This window comes from Tachyglossus aculeatus, chromosome 4 (genome assembly GCF_015852505.1).
Source record: "Tachyglossus aculeatus isolate mTacAcu1 chromosome 4, mTacAcu1.pri, whole genome shotgun sequence".
Classification (NCBI taxonomy): Eukaryota; Metazoa; Chordata; class Mammalia; order Monotremata; family Tachyglossidae; genus Tachyglossus; species Tachyglossus aculeatus.
In genome coordinates, this window is record NC_052069.1 from 114,056,048 (window position 1) to 114,073,930 (window position 17,883).

Genomic DNA, 17,883 nt, shown 5'->3' on the forward strand with positions numbered 1-17,883 from the left:
CTCCCAAGCCTGTAAACTTGGCGCTATCCTCGACTCCTCTAGCTCATTCAACCCACATATTCGATCCATCGCTAAATCCTATCAGTTCCACCTTCACAGCATCACTAAAATCCGCCCTTTCCTCTCCATCCGAACTGCTACTACGTTAACAATAACAATAATAATTACGGTACTTGTTAAGCACTTACTGTATGTCAAGCATTGTTCTAAGCACCAGGGTAGGTATAAGTTAATCAGGTTGGACGCAGTCCCCGTCCCACATGGGGCTCACATTCTTAACCCCCATTTGACAGCTGAGGAAACTGAGGCCCAGAGAAGTAAAGTGACTTGTCCAAGTTCACGCAGCAGACACGTGGCAGAGCCGGGATTAGAGCCCGGGTCTCTGTGATTCCCAGGCTCGTGCTCTCCAATCACTAATCCTGTCCCACCTTGACTACTGTATCGCCTCCTTGCTTCTCCCCACTCCAGTCCGTATTTCGCTCTGCTTCCTGGATCATTTTTCTATAAAAACATCGGGCCACGCTTCCCCACTGTTCAAACCCCTCCAGTGGTTGCCCATCCACCTCCGCCCCGAACAGAAACCCCTCACCAGGGGCTTTAAAGCAATCACCTTGCTCCCTCCTACCTCACAACTCTACACTCCTGCTCCAACCCAGCCCACACACTTCGCTCCTCCAATAATAATAATAATAATAAGGGCATTTATTAAGCGCTTACTACGTGCAAAGCACTGTTCTAAGCGCTGGGGAGGTTTCAAGGTGATCAGGTTGTCCCCCGTGGGGCTCACAGTTTTAATCCCCATTTTACAGATGAGGGAACTGCGGCCCAGAGAAGTGAAGTGACTTGACCCAAGTCACACAGCTGACAACTGGCGGAGTCGGGATTAGAACCCGTGACCTCTGACTCCAAAGCCCGAGCTCTTACCTGTATATATGTTTGTACATATTTATTACTCTATTTATTTATTTTACTTGTACATATCTATTCTATTTATTTTATTTTGTTAGTATGTTTGGTTTTGTTCTCTGTCTCCAAAGCCCGGGCTCTTACCTGTATATATGTCTGTACATATTTATTACTCTATTTATTTTACTTGTACATATCTATTCTATTTATTTTATTTTGTCAGTATGTTTGGTTTTGTTCTCTGTCTCCCCCTTTCAGACTGTGAGCCCCCTGTTGGGTAGGGACTGTCTCTATATGTTGCCAACTTGGACTTCCCAAGCGCTTAGTACAGTGCTCTGCACACAGTAAGCACTCAATAAATATGATTGATTGATTGATTGATTGATTGATTTCCACTGAGCCACCCTGCTTCTCTATGCCTTCTCAATGTACCTCAATCTCATCTAGCTCGCCGCCAACCTCTCGCCCACGTCCTGCCTCTGGCCTGGAATCCCCTCCCTCTTCATATCTGACACACAATTACTCTCATCACTTCAAAGCTTGATTTAAGGCCCATCTCCCCTAAGAGCTCACCTCCTCCAAGAAGCCTTCCCAGACTGAGCCCCCTTTTTCCTCTCCTCCTTCCCATCCCCCCCGCCCTACCTCCCTCCCCTCCCCACAGCACCTGTATATATGTTTGTACAGATTTATTACTCTATTTATTTTACTTGTACATATTTACTATTTTGTTAATGATGTGCATAGAGCTTTAATTCTATTTGTTCTGACGTCTTGACACCTGTCCACTGGTTTTGTTTTGTTGTCTGTCTCCCCCTTCTAGACCGTGAGCCCGTTGCTGGGTAGGGACTGTCTCTATATGTTGCCAACTTGGACTTCCCAAGCGCTTAGTACAGTGCTCTGCACACAGTAAGCGCTCAATAAATACGATTGAATGAGTGAATGAATGAATAAGAGGTCTTCCCTGACGAAGCCCTCTTTTCCTTTTCTTCCATTCCCTTCTGCATCGCCCTGACTTGCTCCCTTTGTTCACCCCATCCCAGCCCCACATCACATGTACATATCTGTAATTTATTTATGTATACTAATGTCTGTCTCCCCCTCTTAGACTGTAAGCTCGTTGTGGAAAGGGAATGTGTCTGTTTATTGTGATACTGTACTCTCCAAAGTCCTTAGTACAGTGCTCTGCACACAGTAAGTGCTCAATAAATACGGTTGACCGACTGACTGACTGGTGGTGTTTTGCCTCCATTATAAAACTGAAAAAAGATATAGGCTTCTGTTGAAAACCCACCCATACCAAGGTCTTACAGGTGGGAAAAATGGGCTTCAGACAGAGCCTGGGAGTCCGAAGGACCTGGGTTCTAATCTTGGCTCCGCCACTTTTCTGCTGAGCGACCTTGGGCAAGTCACTTCACTTCTCTGGGCCTCAGTTACCGGCTCTGTAAAATGGGGATTAAGACTGTGAGCCCCAGGTGAGGCATAGACCGTGTCCAACCTGATTGGTCTGTTGCGTATTTTTTATTATTATTTCTATTTATTTATAGTAAAGTCTGCATCCTCCTCTAGACTGTAAGTTTGCCGTGGGCAGGAAATGTGTCTACCAACCCTGTTATACTGTACTCTCCCAAGCACTTAGTACAGTTCTCGACACACAGTAAGCATGCAATAAATACCACCGATTGTGTTCTCTGTCTCCCCCTTTTAGACTATGAGCCCACTGTTGGGTACGGACTGTCTCTACATGTTGCCAACTTGTACTTCCCAAGTGCTTAGTACAGTGTTCTGCACACAGTAAGCGCTCAATAAATACGACTGAATGAATGAATGAATGATCTATCCCGGCGCTTGGTACAGTGCCTGGCCCAAAGTAAGTGCATAACAAATACCATTAAAAAAAAAAAAACCCTAGCAGGCCATTAAAAAGGCAGAGACGCACAAGTGGTCAGGAGAGAGGAGAGCCTGCACGTCTCTCTCTCATTCCCTCTCTCACACACAAAAGAACCAAATTGTCTCAATTAATAAAGTAGAATAGAAGCAACCTTAAAACTCTCATTTTTCACTGCACTAAAACAAGCGCGTAACTGAGCCCTTCCAAAGTGGGCCCCAGATTTTTCCCTCTAATTACCTGGAGCTGAAACTAGTGAGATGGTTTTACTAGGCAACGATAATCAATTTACTACGGCATCTAAGCGCCAGAGTTATTTTAGAAACCGGTAGATTTTTTTAAAAAAAAATCCACTGTTCTGGGTGGGGATGTCCTCTGAGTAGGGCAATAAGAAACTGCAGGCCGGGTTTTGGTTCGCCTCAGCGTTGTGCTGAACGCTGAGTGTCCGCTGAACTTTTTTCGGGATGCTTTGACTATGTTACCCAAGCTGAACTGATTCCATTTCGCATGAGGCAGCAGTAGTCTGCCATTTTCAGTTTCCAAGCTACTGATCGGGGTGGGGGGAGTGGGGAGAGAAGAAACTGTATCAGGAGAAGGAATAGAAAATGTCAAACACTAGCCAAGTCATCACTTCCGCCCGTTCCCCTACTCGTCACCGCTCCCCAACCCCAATTAAAATATTTGCCATGGGAATATGCGGGGGTCAGAGGAAGGGAAGATATTTTCCAGCTTAAACCATGGACAGGAAGTCTTGATGATATGCATTAAATCTAGTTTGACGATTGATCGTTGCAGCAAACGAGCAAGAAAAATGAGGGAAGGAGTGCAATTCTCTCAGGTATTCAGCCACTTGAGGAAAATTTTGATGCCAACATTTTAGCAAACTCAGTACTCATTACATAAGAGTGGTTAAATAGTAACTCAAACACCCACAAATGTTTGAAAGACATTGCAAAGGGCCCTCTGCTCTTGACCAAGCGCTTAGTACAGTGCTCTGCTCACAGTAAGCGCTCAATAAATACGATTGATGATAAATACGATTGATGATTGCAACTTATAGTGGTGTCACGCTAGATTTTAAGCCCCTTAAGATGGAGTCTGTTCCTTGTACAGTAGACGAACAAAAAGCAAATTCTATTGGTTGATTTTTCCCTCTCAGTGGTGACCACACGTCTCGACATTTTATTTTTCAGCAGGGAGTGTTTCTGGTGTGGCAAATACCAAGGAAAGGAGTTAATTATTTTCCCACCAGCAAACATATAAAGGTCTTATAAAGACCTCCAAATTTGTTCAGTATGGCCTAGTGAAAAAACCATGGGGCTGGGGAGAGTCAGGAGACCCCAGATTTAGACACAGCTTGCCTATTTGCCCCCTTGGTGATCTCGGGCAAGTCCTTTAAATTTTCTGTGCCTCGGTTTCGTTTTCTGTAAAATGGGGAGAGAATACCTGTTCTGACTGTGCCTCATGTAGGACAGGGATCGTGTCAGGATCTGATTATCTTGAATCTACCGCAGGGTGCAACACAGTGCTTGGCACACAGTAAGGGCTCAACGAATGCCATCACCATCCTCAAAATCATGACGAGAACTCATACGATTGATTGATTGATTGAGCAACATCCTGACTAGAATGGAGTTCTCATCTATGAAGCCAAGACACAATACGATTGATAAAATTTTCTAAATCAAGAGTTCAAAGAATTCTGTGATCTTTGGAGCCACATAAACATTCCCCAAATATGCCAAGAATCCCCTGAAAAAGAACCTGAAAGTGGCCCCTTGAGACAACATAACATTTAAGAGGAATCCACAACACTGTGAGCTGAATACTGCAGTACTGGTATAATAATAATAATAATAATGATAGCGTTTATTAAGCACTTACTATAATAATAATAATAACAATGATGGTATTTGTTAAGCACTTCCTATGCGCAAAGCACTGTTCTAAGCGCTGGGGAGGTTACAAGGTGACCTCAGGTTGTCCCACGGGGGGCTCACAGTTTGAATCCCCATTTTACAGATGAGGTAACTGAGGCACAGAGAAGTTAAGTGACTTGCTCAAAGTCACACGGCTGACAGTTGGTGGAGTGGGATTTGAACCCATGACCTCTGACTCCAAAGCCCGGGCTCTTTCCACTGAGCCATGCTGCTTCTCTACTATACTATACTATAGTATATAGTATACTATACTATGCTTCTCTGGTATAGCATATTAAAGTACAAATGCTGTCCATTGATGGATAAATATACATTTCTACAAGCTTAAAATAGCCAGTTTAAATAACCAGCTATTTCAAAACCAAGCCAAATTTTAAAAGGGCTCCAGGAAGCTGGACATCTAAAAAGTGCCAGAGTTAATATGGCTGTGTGGTTTGGAGGTAAAGCCAAACATGAATCAGAGGAAAACTGTTGGAACTGCCTACATCTGCTCTCACCAGTTTTTCATCCCTTCTTTCTTGCTATTATTAGAGAAGCAGCGTGGCTCAGTGGAAAGAGCCCGGGCTTTGGAGTCAGAGGTCTTGGGTTCAAATCCCAGCTCTGCCAACTGTCAGCTGTGTGACTTTGGGCAAGCCACTTCATTTCTCTGGGCCTCGGTTACCTCATCTGTAAAAAATGGGGATTAAGACTGGGAGCCCCCCGTGGGACAACCTGATCACCTTGTAACCTCCCCAGCGCTTAGAACAGTGCTTTGCACATAGTAAGTGCTTAACAAATACCATTATTATTATTATTATCATTACTTTCTGATTCATAAGCCATGTGGCCTAATAGATACAGCCAGGGCCTGGATTCTAATTCCAGCTCTGCCACTCGGCTGCTGTGGGATCGTGGGCAAGTCGCTTCACTTCTCTGGGCCTCAGTTACCTCATCTGTCAAGTGGGGATTAAGAATCTGAGCCCCATGTGGGACAGGGAATGTGTCCAACCCTATTTGCTTGTATCCACCCCAGTACTTAGTACAGTGCCGGGCATGTAGAGCTTTAGAAATACCGCAATTATTATTGATATTAGGTACTACGAATAATAATGCTATTTGTTACACGCTTACTATGTGCAAAGCACTGTTCTAAGCGCTGAGGGGATACAAGGTGATCAGGTTGTCCCACGTGGGGCTCACAGTCTAAATCCCCATTTTACAGATGAGGGAACTGAGGCCCAGAGAAGTGAAGTGACTTGCCCAAAGTCACGCAGCTGACAATTGGCGGGGCTGGGATTTGAACCCATGACCTCTGACTCCAAAGCCCGGACTCCTTCCACTGAGCCACGCCGCTTAAGTTTCTATTTTGGGATTCTAAACTTACCATGTAAAATACAAGGGTAATAGTGGATTACCCCAAGCTCAGATACCACTCTGGTTTGGGGGAGAGATATCATAAAATAATCATAATAATAAAATATAGCATTTGTTAAGCACTTACTATTTGCCAAGCACTGTTCTAAGCTCTGGGATAGATACAAGGTAATCAGGCTGGACACCGTCCCCGTCCCACGTGGGGCTCACGGTCTTCATCCCATTTTACAGATGAGGGAACTGAAGCACAGAGAAGTGACTTGCCCAAGGTCACAAAGCAGACAAGTGATGGAGCTGGGATTCGAACCCATGACCTCTGACTCCCAGGCACGTGCTCTTTCCACTGAGCCAAACTGATTCCCCAAATACCATTCATTCATTCATTCATTCAATCGTATTTATTGAGCGCTTACTGTGTGCAGAGCACTGTACTAAGCGCTTGGGAAGTACAAGTTGGCAACATATAGAGACGGTCCCTACCCAGCAGTGGGCTCACAGTCTAGAAGGGGGGACGGACAACAAAATAAAACATATTAACAAAATAAAATAAATAGAATTAACATGTACAAATAAAATAAATAGTGTAATACATACGTACAAACATATGCTGTGGGGAGGGGAAGGAGGTATGGTGGGGGAGTGGGGTGAGGAAGGCGGGGGCTCAGTCTGGGAAGGACACCCCAAAACCTGATAGCCTTTGTTTAATAGCTGTATTTTGGTTCAAAAAAAAAAAATGTTGCTTCCTTAAATTGGGTTTGTATCACCTCCTCCTCTGGAGGGGCACCAGAAAAATTCACTGGCATCAGCTCTACAGGGCAATCAAGTTGGGCTCTTTTCTCTGAGACATTAGTGAAGATGAAAAGGTTAAATTCCTTGTCCAGCTGCCTGGCACTGTTTTCCCACACAATTAATGGTCCTCCATCTCTTAAGACATCAACACTTAGATCTCTTTAAAAAGTCTCAGTCAACGAAGAAAACTTATTAGCGGGGACTAGCGCAGGCCTGGGAATCAGAGGACTTTGTAGCCAATGCCGGCTCTGCCACTTACCTGCTGAGTGACCATGGAAACCGCTTAACTGCTCTGTGCCTCCGTTTCCTCAGCTGTAATTTGGGGATCAAATACCCAGTTTGTGAGCCCCAACTAAGTGGGCTGATTATCCTGACCTGATTATCTCATACATCCTCCGGCAGTTCGTACAGACACGTACCAACTGCTTCACAAAGCGCCACAATTATTAATATTATTATTCCCCTTTCTCCTTTGTATTCCCTAACAAAATGCCCTCTTGAATTATGGAAGAGTTCTGGGAGAGGAAAGAACTGCTCAACTCTTAGGCAAATGCAATGTCTCCAAAGCCCTGTTGCAACAAGAGGATTTTCCAATGTGAGTTTCTTTTTTCTAATGGCCAGGATTACACTCCAAGGACCCGCGAAATTTGCCTCCCCTCGAAAATTCCTGGTAAGTGATGTTGCATAATTTCACGTCAGAGAGCAAAACAACCAAACAAAACGCACATCACTTTGTGTTGATCAACAAGACAAGGTTTATAGTGCCAATGAGGAAGGGCAGAAGTCCAAGATCCATTAGGTGTGGGTTCCATTTTATCTTTGCCACTGACTTGCTAAGACGTACCATCTACAGTGTAGGGACAGCCATACCTAACCCAGTGCTCAAGCGCTTAGTACAGTGATCTGCACATGGGAAGTGCTCAATAAATACGATTGAATGAATGAATGAACCCATGGCTATCCCAAAAGGGATATCATGGAGGAGCTACATGTGAAAAGCTCTGCACTCCCGAGGAAATGGGCTCCAAAGGGTAACACATCTCGGCATTCAGAGTGAGGTTGAATATATGGTACAATGGATACCAGAAAGCCTGTGTAAACCACCAATCTCTGGGATTTCTACAACTTGCCACATCTGGCGGCCCCTTCTTCGAGTGCAGCAAGCGTGCAAGAACATCAAATTGGTGTGAGCGGCTGCTTGTAATGAAAATAAACAGCTTTCACCTGTCTCGCTGGAATCTATGGTTTGGATCAGCATACCTGTCACTCCAACGACCCCATCAAAGCAATGAGAAAAAGAAAAACAGCCTGGCAAAGAAATTCGATGCTTTCACCTCTACTGCACCTCTAAAAGAGAAACAACTAGGCGGGAAGTTCATAAAGAAAGAGTAAAAAAAAAAATCTCACTCTTAAAAGACCGGCCGATGGGGCAAGCGCCATTGTCTAACTCCAAAGTAGTATTAAAGACAGGCAGGGTCAAAGTCCCATTTGGGCAGCTCCGAATATGAGGACGAGTGTCCCTATTGGCTCCAACGCAACAGCATAAAGTGACTAATATCAAAGTCATCGTACTGGTCAGTTTCACAACTTTTCACCACTTACTGTCTTTGGTTGGTTTTCCCCGCTGCCCTGAGTAAAACACATAGAGAAGGGAAAGAGGGCGAGAAGGGAGCGGGGGGTGGGAAAGGCAAGGCGGCAGGAAGGGGAGAGCAAAACGCTCCTTGGCAGCGGGCCGGCCTGTAGAAAGAAACTAACACAAGAATCTTTCCGAGGGCTTTGACTCATTCAAAATTCCTTCCTGAATTCTGGGATCATTTCTTTCCCCTCCACGGGGGAAAGAAGATCCTTCTCTAGACCAAATCCACCGTCTGGAGATAGGGCTGGGATGATTTCTTTTTTTTCTGAAGAGCAGAAAGATCACTTGAAATTTTGCAACCATAAATGGTAGAGCCATGTTCTCTTTGTACAGCTACTTAATGGAAATCACATGTTTTCACAACCACGAATCCACATTTTAAACATACAGGCCCCCATTTACCATGTAATTTGGGGAAGTTAGGTTCAGTCCGACAATAAATGAGATTATAAAAGGTTCCGGTTTCATTATGTTTTTAAAGAAATCAAAACTCCTTCTAGTTTCGCAGTTTGACTGTAAGCTCCTATTAAATCGCAAACGACTACTTCGACAAGGTTGAGTGTGATTGTAGCAACTCAAATCCTCTCTCATTGTCTTTTCTAGAGAGTTGTGACTGCCTAATCCGGCTGCTCGCACAATGAGAGGCCACAGGCTTGAGAGGCCTAAGCACAAGGCTCCCGGATTTCAGGAGTCCAAGCTGGTAGGCCTCCGGGAACCCTTCCTTTCTTCGAAACCCACCTCCCAGACCGCCGAACCCGTGCCACTTACCTTCCAAATAGCAGCTGGAGGAAGAGGACAGTCCTTTCTTCGATTTGCATCCAACCAACTTCAAGCAAATCTCCAACATTTTCATTTGTTAGATAGCGTCCTTGATGTGTGCTTTCCCTCCCGCCCTGTCTTTTTGTTTTCTCAAGGGGCGAGCTTGCTCTCTCCCAAACTGATCCCGCGGGAGAGCTGGGCCTCAGCTCTCTTCAAAACCATCGGGGTGCCCCAGAAGGCAGATAATCCGCCGTGCCCATGTTGGCTGGGTCTTTACTCTAACCTTTTTCCTGTTCCCTCTGGGTTGCTCTTTGGGTGGCAGGGGAAAGGAAAAAGAACCAAAACAACACCACCCAAGTTGAAGATGGTTACGTCTTGTGGCAGGTCCGAAACAAGGCCCCTCTGCTTCACATCCTCAGCCCGCGCGAAGCCCTCTTTCTTGCAGGCTGGGAATGAGGGCTGCTCTGCTCGTATTCAACTGCCAACAAAGGGCCCCTCAGGCTTTGGCTGTCTGACTTCATGACATCAGACCAGCTAGTTACGCCCACAAATGCTCCAAGTGGGTGGATTCTTAACCCACTCCTAACTGCACATAAAGCACAAGATTTCTTCCTCTGGGGCTCTTTGAAATTGCCCTTTTTTTGGTCCCCAGTGGCATCTGTTAAGCGCTTACTATGTGCCGGGCACTGTACTAAGCGCTGGGGGAGATACAGTGATGGTGATGGCATCTGTAAAGCACTTACTATGTGCGAAGCACTGTTCCAAGCGCTGGGGGGAATACAGGGTGATCAGGTTGTCCTACGTGGCGGGGGGGAATACAAGGTGATCGGGTTGTCCTACGTGGGGCTCACAGTCTTCATCCCCATTTGACATATGAGGTAACTGAGGCACAGAGAAGTTGAGTGACTTGCCCAAAGTCACACAGCTGACAAGTGGCAGAGTCGGGATTAGAACCCATGACCTCTGGCTCCCAAGCCCATGCTCTTTCCACTGAGCCACGCTGCTTCCCAAGTTAATCAGGTAGGACCCACTCCGTGTCCCATATGGGGATCACAGTCTTAACCCTGGCTTTAGAGATGAGGGAACTGAGGCAATGGAGAAGGGCAAGAAGTGCCCAAGTGACTTAATGGCATTTATTAAGCACTTACTATGTGCAAAGCACTGTTCTAAGCGCTGGTGAGGTTACAGGGTGATCAGGTTGTCCCTCATGGGGCTCACAGTCTTAATCCCCATTTTACAGATGAGGTCACTGAAGCCCAGAGAAGTGAAGTGACTGGCCCAAAGTCACACAGCTGACAATTGGCAGAGCTGGGATTTGAACCCAGGACCTCTGACTCCAAAGCCCGGGCTCTTTCCTACTGAGCCACGCTGACTTGCCCAAGATCATACAGCAGAAAGGTGATGGAGCCGGGAACAGAACCCAGATTTTCTGACCCCTAGGCCTCTTCTGTTTCCTGTAGGCCACACTACTTTTCTACCACTTGTCTGCTGGGTGACACTGGGCAAGTCACTTCACTTTTTGATGGCATTTATTAAACGCTTACTTTGTGCAAAGCGTTGTTCTAAGCGCTGGGGAGGTTACAAGGTGATCAGGTTGGCCCACTGGGGGCTCACAGTCTTAATCTCCATTTTACAGATGAGGGAACTGAGGCCCAGAGAAGTGAAGTGACTTGCTCAAGTCACACAGCTGACAAGTGGCGGACCCAGGATTTGAACCCACGACCTCAGACTCCAAAGCCCGGGCTCTTTCCACTGAGCTACGCTGTTTCTCACTTCTCTGTGGCTCAGTCACCTTGTCTGCAAAATGGGGATTAAGTCCGTGAGCCTCAGGTAGGAACGGGTGATTGGGTCCAACCTGATTTGCCTGTATCTACCTCCAGCTCTTAGTACAGTGCCTGGCCCATGGTAAGCACTTAACAAATACCATTATTACTACAAAATTCCTAGGAAACACCTCAAAAAAAGGGCTGGGAGTCTTTGCCCAGCAGGCTGCTTTTTCCTCTGACAAAAGCTTAATTAAATGTTCTTACATTTGAAGAAAACTCCCAGATTAAGTATGTGCTAATGAAGTTGTACAATTCTCACCTCCATGGAGAGTGCCCTGGTGAGTGACAGGAATGGAAGCCAGGCCCCTCGGTTTCTTGTATTCGGGGCTCAGCCTGAGTCACCCAACTTTTTTGGCTTTTTGTAGTTACAGGCCCAGGCTCAGTAAATTACCCGTGGCTAAAGATTTTGAAAGTTTTAGAGACAAAACTGCATTCAGCGAGGACAAACCACCCTTACTGTTTCTGTTTCTGTACAGGCGTGAAAAGCCCAATTCAGCATTCAATCTCTTTTGCAAACGAAATCGGGTCTAACCAGCCCGTGGCTTTAAAAACTTGCAAGACTTTCATTATTTGGGGGTGCACAAAGAATTCCTCCAGCACTGAAAACCGAGGACACCACCGAAAGTTAACTCTCGCCAAATCCCCCATGCTTTCTCAATTCTTTTGAACCATCAGATGTTTTCTCTCCATGTCAAATGAAGGTTTCTCTAACCCTCCGCCTGGAGAATGCTGCAGCATAATGCAAAATTCCACCACAAACTCACTGCCAAGGCAAACCCTATGCCTTGAGAATGCAGTTGAATAATGCAAAAATTCTACTGGAATTCCAATGGAATTACCTAGTCTCGTCCCATCAATAGTCAGTGAGCTCATTGTGATTAAGACTAACTCACTGGATGCTAGCAGAATACATCTTATGCTCTTTCCAGACAAAGGCAACAACGCCCATTTTTTTGTCCCCACTATTACTGGTCTTGAAAAGTTTTCAGACTCTCCCATTTAGACTTGTGCAAAGGCTAAAGAAAGACTCAAGTTTACGAAGCGCGTGCATTCAATTTTTAGGTCTTTTTAGGAAAGATTTAGAAGAGGAAGGGGTGTGCGAATGATTCATATTCCGAACGGTTTTATCAACTGGACTTGGCCCAAATAAAGGGATCAACTTGCCTAAATCCCCTTCAGGCTCGTGGTGGATTTGATTACTAAGCTCCTCGAGAGCAGGAATCTTCATTTTATGTTTGGCAAAATAGGAACTGAGAGGGCCCAGGTGTTCAAGAAGGAGTTTGGGAAAACCCGGGATGCATGCATCTTAAAGACAAACCAAGGTAATAGTTTTCCAACCTAAGGATCCCCAATCCCTCGAGTTGTCACGGGGAATGAGGCTGTCAACGTCCCAAAAAACTGGCTGGTAGTGGTGGCCATGAAGATAATATTCCCTTTTCCCAGCTACCAGCTTTGTCCTTCACTCCTCTTTCAGCCTTCTAACCATAAAGTCTTTTAGCAAGCTCTCCTCTCCTGCTTGAAACAAAGAAAGGTGCTACTGTCCCTCTTACCTTGTCACAAACCGGGATTATTTTTTTTTTTAGGTGCAAGGCTGATGAGCTCAGGGGATCGGGGATAGAAAAATATGAGAAGCAACTGGCCTAATATAAAGGCACATTTTCTCTTTGCCTTAAACATCTTTCTCCAAATACCTATTTTCTTGAACAACAAAAAAAAGTTGAAGAGGGTAGAGAAGCGGTAAATCTATTTCATCCGGGGCGCAGGAATAGCGTTTTTAATTATTTTGATCAGTTCCGGCCTCTGTTTCAAAGGGCCTCTGATTGGTAGCCCACATCTTTCTGTGTTTGTGATCGATACCACAGAGCACAGCACGTCTGTGTACTTGCTTGCTGCGGATCACAGTTTTTACACTATCTTGTACAGTAATGACTAAAACTTGGAAAAAAAAAAATTCAAGGCCCTCGGCATATTAAGTAATAGGATCCTCAGTTTTGCCTGCCAAAGAAAGCACACAAAAATTCAAGACTGGATTGGATATGGTCAAGAGGGCCAAAGCCAGGGAATATCATAAAGCCTGTTATTAAGCACCGTTTCAGTCTGAAAGAGCTGGATGCCAGTCCAGTTGCTAATACGATAATTGTTCATTAGTGGGCATTTTTGTCGCAGTACAAATCCACTTCTTCTAAGGTTATTACCCTCACTTCTCCTGTAATGTGAGGGCTGGGTTTCTGAGGACTCCAAGACGGAGGAAAACTTGATCCCGCATTAAGAAAAACTCACGCTAGTGCATTCACACACACTTTTGAGCAAAGTTGAGCAAGCGCACACAACGAGTTCTTCTGACACCATCACCCTCTAGACGGAGATATGAAGTGACTTGCCCAAGGTCACACAGCAGACAAGTAGCAGAGCCGGGATTAGAACCCACATCATCTCACTCCCAGGCTCTATCCAACGAAACCATGGTGCTTCCCATATAGTTTGTACTCAATTTGCTTAAGCTCTTTGTTGGCAGGGAATGTGTCTGTTCATTGCTATACTGTACTCTCCCAAGTGCTTAGTACAAGGCTCTGGTGACTTTGGGCGAGTCACTTGACTTCTCTGTGCCTCAGTTCCCTCATCTGCAAAATGGGGATGAAGACGGTGAGCCCCACGTGGGACAACCTGGTTACCTTGTATCTAGAAGAGTGCTTGGCACAGTAAGCGTTTAACAAATACCATCACTATCACACAGTAATTGATCAATAATTACATTTGAATGAATGAACGAATGAATTGTATCCAATCAATCAATCGTATTCATTGAGCGCTTACTGTGTGCAGAGCACTGAACTAAGCACTTGGGAAGTACAAGTTGGCAACAGACAGAGACAGTCCCTACGCAGCAGTGGGCTCACAGTCTAAAAGGGGGAGACAGAGAACAAAACCAAACATACAAACAAAATAAAATAAATAGAATAGATATGTACAAGTAAAATAAATAAATAAATAGAGTAATAAATCTGTACAAACATATATACATATATACAGGTGCTGTGGGGAAGGGAAGGAGGTAAGATGGGGGGATGGAGAGGGGGACGAGGTAGATGAGTGCTGCCGGAAGAATGTTTCCTAATTCCTAGGAGCATCTCATCCAAAATGCACATAGAGCTGAATAAAATTAAATTCATCATCATCATCATCATCAATCGTATTTATTGAGCGCTTACTATGTGCAGAGCACTGGACTAAGCGCTTGGGAAGTACAAATTGGCAACATATAGAGACAGTCCCTACCCAACAGTGGGCTCACAGTCTAAAAGGGGGAGACAGAGAACAAAACCAAACATTCTAACAAAATAAAATAAATAGAATAGATATGTACAAGTAAAATAAATAAATAAATAGAGTAATAAATATGTACAAACATATATACATATATACAGGTGCTGTGGGGAAGGGAAGGAGGTAAGATGGGGGGATGGAGAGGGGGACGAGGTAGATGAGTGCTGCCGGAAGAATGTTTCCTAATTCCTAGGAGCATCTCATCCAAAATGCACATAGAGCTGAATAAACTTTAATTCGGACCCAGGTCTGCCGTTTAGTACCTATCACATTATATTATTAGTCATATTACAACGTTATTACTTCCGGGCAAGGATCGTGGCTATTGACTCTTTTGTGTTGAACTCTCCTGAGCTTTGCTCAGTGTTCTGCACATAGTAAGTGCTCAATAAATGCCACTGCTTGACTGTACTAGCGTTTGAGTACAAGCGCTTAGTACAGCGCTCTGCACACTAGACTGTGAGCTCATTGTGGGCCAGGATTGTCACTATTGTTGTATTGTACTTTCCCACGCGATTAGTACAGTGCTCTGCACACTGTAGTCGCTTAATAAGTATGACTGAATGAATGAATGCACACAGTAAGGGCTTAATAAATATGATCGAATGAATGAAAAGAGTAATTAGACAAGATCCCTGCCCTCAAGGAACTTATAATAGCTCTCTTTGGACTGTAAGCTCGTTGTGGGCAGGGAATGTGTCAGTTTCTTATGATACTGTACTCTCCCAAGCGCTTAGTACAGTGTTCTGCATATAGTAACCGCTCGATAAATGTGATTGAATGAATACAGAGCTCTGCACACAGTAAGCGCTGATTAAATACGATTGATTGATCAAATTAGAGGAAGGAGAAGCAACCAAGTATAAAGACATGGATATAAGTACTGTGGGGGCTGAGGCGGGGGTACGGACTTAAATGCATGGGTGATGAAGTAGAAAGGGAAAAGAAGATGGGGGAGATGACAGAGGAGTCAGTGAAGGCCTCCTGAAGGAGATGTGATTTTAGTAGGGCTTTGGAGATGGGGGCAGGGCAAGTCAGTTCACTTCTCTGTGCCTCAGTTACCTCATCTGTAAAATGGGGGTTAAAACTGTGAGCCCCCCCTGGGACAACCTGATCACCTTGTATCCCCCCCAGGGCTTAAAAAAATGCTTCGCACGTAGTAAGCGCTTAACAAATGCCATCATCGTTATTATTATTATTCTGTCAGATGTGAAAAGGTAAGTTTGTTGTGGGCAGGAAATCTGTTTATTGTTGTATTGTACTCTCCCAAGAGCTTAGTACAGTGCTTTGCACACAGTAAGTGCTCAATACGTACAACTGAATGAATGATGGAGTTCCAATTTATATTACTGATAGCCCCAACCCACTGATTTGGGATGAACACACACTTCTAATATTCTCCCACACAGGGGGATATTTACACATGGACATTTCTGCAGGAATTGCTCCTAGGGTCTGAGATCCACGTTTCTCCAAATGGGCCCTGGAATTAAAGGGGGTTCTCCGGGTCACCAGGGGGTCTCCCAACCCACAAGTTAATACCGGAGGATGAGGCAGGAAGGACAAGAGGTTTTCAAAACTGAAATGGTAGAGGGGAGTTATTGGGAAGGTATTCTAAGGGGAAAGGAAAGAGGAGAAAGACAACACTCAGTCACGTGCCCAAGGTTTGGTTAGGAATTACGGTCTTGAGCCAAAGCGGTGATGTTGAAGTATCATGTTATTTGATGCAATATATGTACTTTTTTTAAATGAACAAGGTCTGCATAGCAGAATGAGCATCTGGTGCTTTCTCCTCTTTCCACTGGCTATATTTGGTCATCATGCTATGCACAGTAAAAGTCGGTTGATAAATGGTGGGGCTACACATGAGGGCTTTGGAGCTCCCTGCAAACACCATTTCTCAAGTCTTGATTTTCATGCCGATGAGACTACCGGTAAACTACATTTAATTCTTAAATCCAATCACTGTACAGAACTCTCAAATTAGTAACTGAGATAAGATCAGTAATAAAGAAAATTGGTTTACAATACTGTGTTTAAAGTGGGCATGGCTAAGCACAACTCCAACGAGCCTTTTCATGTTTACATTAAGTTTCTTGGCCTCTTTAGCAAAACTTTGAAACCCAGGCCAAAAAATTTCTAAAAAAGCTCTAAGGTTTTGGATTTTTTTTGATAACATCACCCTTAAACTGTCCTTAAATGGAACAAAAAAAACCCTTTAAAAATGATACGCCTATATCGCCATTGATAAAATTCTGTATTAAAAAGTAAGTTACTTTGTCACTCCTCTCCTGATTCAGATTTTTTTAAATGGAAAGACAGTTTGGTGAGCAGAAACCCCAACCTACTCAACTAGACATAATTCAGAAACACAATCCTTTTTTTTTTTAATTTTAACAGAAGACCTTTCTATTTACAAAACTCCAGCTCGGCCCAACTATACAAAGTTGTGATGGCTTGAACTGGAGAGAAAATGGTTAACTTTTGCATTCAAGACTGGAGGAATCTGCCAAAGCAGAAGACCAGGCCTGAGAGCTCACGTTACACTGTGGGAGAAGGTGGGGGAGAAAGGCTGGAAGGGAAAAGAAAACAAGTTCTCTGAGCCTCCTCACAGTATAAGACCCAGCAGGGATTAGGCGGTCCATGGAGGAGCCAATATTTATCCAAGTTATCTCCGGGGCAGTTGAAATAGACTGTAAAAGTATACGCTCTCTTGTTATTTGGATCTTTTCAGCAGGTTCAAACTGAACCCAACATACGTAGCAAATTTCTTGGTTAATTGTACCAACAAACAAAATCCTGAAGAAGTGTTTTTGTTTCAGGTTTGTTTTTGCAAAACGTTAAATGCCAATTGGTTTTGTTGACCAGGTTTTAACGGCACAAAGAAGGACAACAGAGCCAGATTTCTTAACTCCTAGCTTGTTCAACAGCCATGTTATCCTTAGGGCAGTAGCGGCACGTAGAAATGAAACTTTCTTTTTTTTTTTAAGTGAGAGATCTGGCATTATTACACAGAGCTAAGCAACGCAAGGCTGTGGTTTACCCCGGAGGAACTGCTCATTAAGCTGAATTTTAGTGATGTCAGGAGGAAATAGCCAGATCAGTGGTCATCAAGTCACTCCCAGATAAAAACTCTACACAAATAGCTAAGGATTAAAAAAAACTCCAAAAACTTTTAAAGCTGCCTAGCAAAAGTTTCACCTCAATTGCCACTTTTTATCACCAGCTGGACCATAAGATCTACATTATTATCACAGCATCTCAAAGATTTGATTTAATAGCCAAGTGATTTTCCCATTCCCTACAGAAGCAATAATTCATGTTTAAGGCACTTCTCATGATGGCCAATCTGGAGCAGTTTTAATACTAAAATTATCTCCCCGAAAAGGGTTAAGGCAACAGTTTCATTATCTCTAGGATAAAAAAAAAAAAGGCAATTCCTTTCTCAGTTTGGTTACAAGGTAC

The 17,883-nt window shown here is 44.2% G+C and overlaps 1 protein-coding gene across 5 annotated transcripts in view; it reads right to left on the reverse strand.

Moving 5' to 3' along the window:
• ABL1 (ABL proto-oncogene 1, non-receptor tyrosine kinase) overlaps positions 1 to 17,883 on the reverse strand; it is a 183,565-nt gene that overhangs the window by 60,367 nt on the left and 105,315 nt on the right. The window contains exon 1 of one of the 5 annotated variants that reach the window (XM_038746026.1): positions 9,278 to 9,692. The exons of the other annotated variants lie outside the window; for them this stretch is intronic. Within the exon in view, the coding sequence (XP_038601954.1) occupies positions 9,278 to 9,362 (85 nt within the window). The 5' untranslated portion in view covers positions 9,363 to 9,692. Of the gene's footprint in view, positions 1 to 9,277; positions 9,693 to 17,883 lie in introns of those variants that run through there. 5 annotated transcript variants of the gene reach the window in all.